Below are 5,143 nucleotides of genomic sequence, written 5' to 3' on the forward strand. Positions count from 1 at the left end.
AGGCTGGAGTGCAGTGGCCGGATCTCAGCTCACTGCAAGCTCCGCCTCCCGGGTTCACGCCATTCTCCTGCCTCAGCCTCCCGAGTAGCTGGGACTACAGGCGCCCGCCACTGCGCCCGGCTAGTTTTTTGTATTTTTTAGTAGAGACGGGGTTTCACCGTGTTAGCCAGGATGGTCTCGATCTCCTGACCTTGTGATCCGCCCGTCTCGGCCTCCCAAAGTGCTGGGATTACAGGCTTGAGCCACCGCGCCCGGCCGCCAAATTTTTGAAGAAGCATTTTCTTCTTTGAAGAGGGAGAGGAAATAAAGGAGAACAATAGCAGTATTTTGAGGAGATGGGACATTATAACCAAAGGAACTTGGGATTTGCCCTAGTAAGTCCAGCTTTAAGTCAAGGTTGACCTTGGCCATCAGTCCTTGGGTGAGTTTTCTACTTCTAACCTGCAAAACTGGGACAAACCCATCTTCTCTCCGAGGTGGGGAGCCCAATAGTAAACTCATATGGCACTATGACATGACTATAGCAGTTCATGGAGAATTGTTTTTCTTGCTTCTTTGAGCAGCTAAAGGAACATTTAGGACATCCTCCCTTATGTATAAAAGGTTGGGCATTCTCAGGTAACTAAACAAATGGCATTTATTGCTCTTAGAAATCCTTCCCTCTAGAAAGGGGCAAATCAGGTCGAAGTCGTTCCTCAGAAGCTATGAGCAAATATGACAACCACTTGAGTCTATGATAAACAAAGAAGCCCAATTTCCACAGCAGTCCTCACTAGCTCCATTCAGCCACCACCTCCAGAAAAGGGTCAGGACCATACCCCTACCACTTTCCTTCCTTTTCAACCGAACCAACAAGACCTGGATTTTTTCTTGTCCAGATGCCTAGAATGTGCTACAGCTTGGCCACTCTGTTCTGAGAAGAAGACCAAGGGAACAGAGGAAAGCTACAGCCTTGCCAAGCAACGCAGGACAGAGACAGGTCAGCAGGTACAGAAAGAAAAGAAAAAAGCATTAATTGGACTGGAAGACAGCTACTCAATGAGGACGAAACACTAAGTAGCTGGTGACCCTTTAAACAGAGCTCCTCCAGACACTCCAACAAATGCACTGACTGTGAAACCTGTGTGGGGACTCAGGTACCACACTAGGAAGACCTTTTCCTCCCTGTATTGGGCGCAATGGTGTCCCCCCAAATGTCATGTCAATCTGGAACTTCCTTCAGAATGTGACCTTACTTGGTCTTTTCAGACGTAATTAAATTATCATGACATCACTTTGGGTTAGGGTGGGTTCTACTCCAATGATTGGGTATTCTTGTAAGAAGAGAAAACAGACAGACACAGATAGAACCATATGACAGTGGAGGCAGAGACTGGAATGATGTAGCTACAAGCTGAGGAATGCCAAGGATGACCAAGCACCAGCAAATTTAAAAGGAAGAAGGAAGATCCTCCTCTAGAGCCTTTTGAGAGTCATGGTCCTGCTAACACTTTGATCCGGGACCTTCAGCTTCCAGAGCTGAAATAAATTTCTGTTGCTTTCAGCCCTCCAGTTTGTGTGGTCCTTTGTAATGGCAGCCCCAGGAAACCAATCCATTCACTACCTCACACCTGTTCCCCAAGTCACCCCTTGCCAGTCTCAGCCCAGGGGCTGGAGGCAAGACACACAGGCCATGCCTCCAGCCCACCTGGACTCTTCCACCTTCCCAATGCCCCTCAGCCCTTCTCTCCTTGAGGGGAGGGGTGTGCAGGGATCACATTTCAGCTGCTCCCAACCACCTTCTGCCACCGGAGGCAAACTGGCAGGGGAGTTTTTGTTTTCTTCCCTCAGCCTCCCAGGTTTGTAGCCTCTTTCAACTACACTGGTGTTCCTTAAATTTCATTCGGTCCCATTCTAGATATACACATAGATACATGTGTTTGGCCATAATATTCCTTGTACTGCCACTTACCTTTATATAGCGTCACTACTTTTATGTAAATAAATTTGCTCTAAAATAAACTGCTATATCATTATTACAATAAATGGAAAATGGCAAATGCAGAGCTTGCTAGATATATACACATTCTTAAATTACACATTAGAATGAATACACAATATTTTTTAAAGACCCCTTCACGTACGGTTTAAAATAACCTAGGGTGGCAATACTATAGGAAGTACTGCCTTAGTGGTACAGTGGCTATCTCTGACTAGTTGGCCCAGAGTTCTGAGCTCCTTATCAGAAAAACCAACTTCAATCTCTCCAATCTCCAGTCTCTAACCCCCGCCCCCCAATTCCGCTCAGACACTCCGGGAGAAGGTAAACGGTAGGAGGAAAGAAAGGCACCCGGGAGTTCTGAGTTCTCACGCAGGCGACCTGAGAACACGAAGTCGAGACCGAAGAAGACTGTACCCAGAGTGACAAGGGCAGGGAGGGACTGACCTTCTCGCGCAGGGTGCAGTGGACGTCCGAGGCGACGCGCCCTTCCCACCACGGCTCATCCATCATCGCGTACGCAGCGCCGCTATCCGAGGCTACCCGGCTCTCAGGGCGCACCCTGCGTGGACACGGGCAACTTCAGCGGCCAGAACGTGCCCCCAGCTCTGACCCCCGGTGTCCCTATCCTCGCTCGCCCCTGGCCCCGGGTCCGGGCGGGCGCCCCCTCCTGCGCCGCTCAGAGGAGCTGGCGGTCGCCTCCCGTCCGGGGAAGGCTGCGGTGCCCCCTCCCCTCTGCTCGCCGGACACAGGGCGATATGGAGCTGTGCAACAACTTGCAGAATTTTTATCTTCCCTTTTGCAAAAGTTGCAGAGAAAGTTGTCGACTCCGCTAGCTCGCTCGAGGCTGGGGCTCTGGCGGCGGCCACCGGCTCGCCGTCCCCAACTCCTCCCCCGCCGCCCAGCCTTTGTCCTGCTCCCACATCCTGCCCTCGAGCCGGGGCGAAACTCACGCATCCTCTCTGGGCGTGGGGGGCTGCGGGCGCCGGGCCCCTCCCAGTGCCGGACCAGCGGTGCCCTCTGGTGCCTGCTGGCGGCTGGACCCTCGCCCGGGGCGCCTCGCACTCCCGACGGCGACCTCCGAAGCCCGGCTAGCCCCGGCCGTCGCCGCGCCCCTGCGTGCGCTCAGGTCCCGCCGCGGCTCGCAGGCTCCCGGCCGCCGGGGGCCTCCCTCCCTCGCTGGGGGAATTGGGGGCCGGGCCTTGCGCATGCGCTGCCGGCGCCCCCGCGCCCCGCGGGGCGGGGGGCTGGGAATTGGAGCCTTTCTTTGCCAGCTCTGGCTCCGCTTCCTGCCCCCCCTCCTCCCTCGCTTCGGCGGAAAGCTTCCCTCTCACCTTCGCTGAAGCTAGTGGTGGCCTTCTGGGCACCCCGCCGACTTGCGCGGGGAGCAAAGGGACCGCGGTGCCACCTGCGCGCACCGCGCATGAAACGTGCGGGCAGGACGCCCTCAGAAAGTTCTGCCTTCCGCGCGCACTGCTCTAGCCATCCTTACGTCGGTTCCACCTGTTTTTCTGTTTCTCTTTTTTTTTCTGGGTTTTTTTTTTTTTTTTTTGGTCGTTGTTGTTGTTGTTGTTGTTGTTGTTTTGTTTTTGCTTTTTTGTTTGTTTTCCTCTTCTTTTAAACCTGCCCTGCCATGGGGAGGTAGATTTCCAAAAGGACAATTCCCGTTAAAGCTGCAGAAAAATCACCCTTGTTCACCCACGAGTCCCTAATTCTAAAGGAGCCTAAGTCACTGGTATTTACTGTGCTCCTGCCGAATATTTCTCCACACCTCACGCTGGAGGAAAACCAGGCTTTTTTTGCCGGGTCCGGTGGATGGAAAACATTGTCTTTTTAGTTCAGTTGATTGTTTTTGGAAAGTCATTCTTTTGAGTCAGGCCATCTGATGGCATAGCATTGAGCTATCCTTCTTGGCTGATTGATATTTGTGATAGTTTTGATCCACCTACCAACTGGGTGATTTTTGTCAAGTTCCTCAAACTCAGAACCTCGTGTGTAAAATGGGAATAAAAGTTGCACCAACCTGCTGAAAATTAAATGAGATAATGCGTGTAAAGGGATAATCACTACACCAGGTATAAAGTGAACACTCAATAAATAACTCCGACTGAAGAGCCTTTAGTTTCTGACTGCTTTCCTGCACATGAAGACCCACCTGGAAAAAATTAAATCAACTTTGATAAGCTTCAACTGGACCTTGAAGAGTAGTTTTAATGTAAAGCAAACAAACAAAAAGAACTATTTTGAAAGTGTAAGATACCTAAACATAAACTGACTAAATGTGCAGGCTCTTAAGACGTTACAAAGGGTGAAACACAATAAGGCTTGAACGAATAGAGGTACAAACACCAACTTAACCCAAATTACCCTATTTAATAAAATTTTAATGGTTGTGCATAGATTGGTGGAGGGGGCATTTAACATGTTTTCTAACATTCAAATGGGAGAATATCTGCAAGAAAAGCTAAGAAATTTATCTTTTAAAAACAGGGGGGATGGCGGGGTGTAGTGGCTCACACTTGCAATCCCAACACTTTGGGAGGCCGAGGGCGAGCAGATCACCTGCAGTCAGGAGTTTGAGACAAAACTGGCTAACATGGTGAAACCCTGTTTCTACTAAAAATACAAAAAATTAGCCGGGCATGGTGGTGCACGCCTATAATCCCAGCTACCCAGTAGGCTGAGGCAGGAGAATCACTTGAATCCGGGAGGTGGAGGTTGCAGTGAGCCGAGATCGTGCCATTGCACTCCAGCTTGGGCAACAAGAGCAAAACTCCATCTCAATAAACAAACAAACAAAAACCTGGGGAGATAGACCTGTATTATCAAATCTTAAAGCATATTGCAACATATAGTTAGAACAGTGTAGTGTTGACACAAGAATGGATGGATTAAGCATCAGTGGAATAACTGGAAGGCTAGGAACACTTAATATACCTAAAAATTCACTGAATGATAAATGTGGCATTTCACTTTGTTGGGACAAGTATAAATGGCTAAATTATTTAATAAATTATGTTGGGGAAAAAAGTAAAACTAAGGGCTTGTTTAAATATCACCAAAATAAATATAAGAACTTAGAGAACTACAAACAAGCAAATCACAAGAGAAGAAGAAGAAAACATACACGAATTATACGGAGGGGAAGGCCTAGATATTAAGGCA

General features: G+C 49.4%; 1 protein-coding gene across 1 annotated transcript in view; it reads right to left on the minus strand.

Annotated features, from left to right (window-relative positions):
* Window positions 1-3,162, minus strand: part of CCNJL (cyclin J like) — a 62,218-nt gene extending 59,056 nt beyond the window's left edge. Inside the window, exons 1-2 of the mRNA XM_025388179.1 lie at window positions 2,932-3,162; window positions 2,426-2,540 (exon numbers count right to left, since the gene is read on the minus strand). Of these exons, the coding sequence (XP_025243964.1) occupies window positions 2,426-2,491 (66 nt within the window). The 5' untranslated portion in view covers window positions 2,492-2,540; window positions 2,932-3,162. The remainder of the gene's footprint in view (window positions 1-2,425; window positions 2,541-2,931) is intronic.
* Window positions 3,163-5,143: the final 1,981 nt, after the last annotated feature.

Source organism: Theropithecus gelada, chromosome 6 (assembly GCF_003255815.1).
Source record: "Theropithecus gelada isolate Dixy chromosome 6, Tgel_1.0, whole genome shotgun sequence".
Classification (NCBI taxonomy): domain Eukaryota; kingdom Metazoa; phylum Chordata; class Mammalia; order Primates; family Cercopithecidae; genus Theropithecus; species Theropithecus gelada.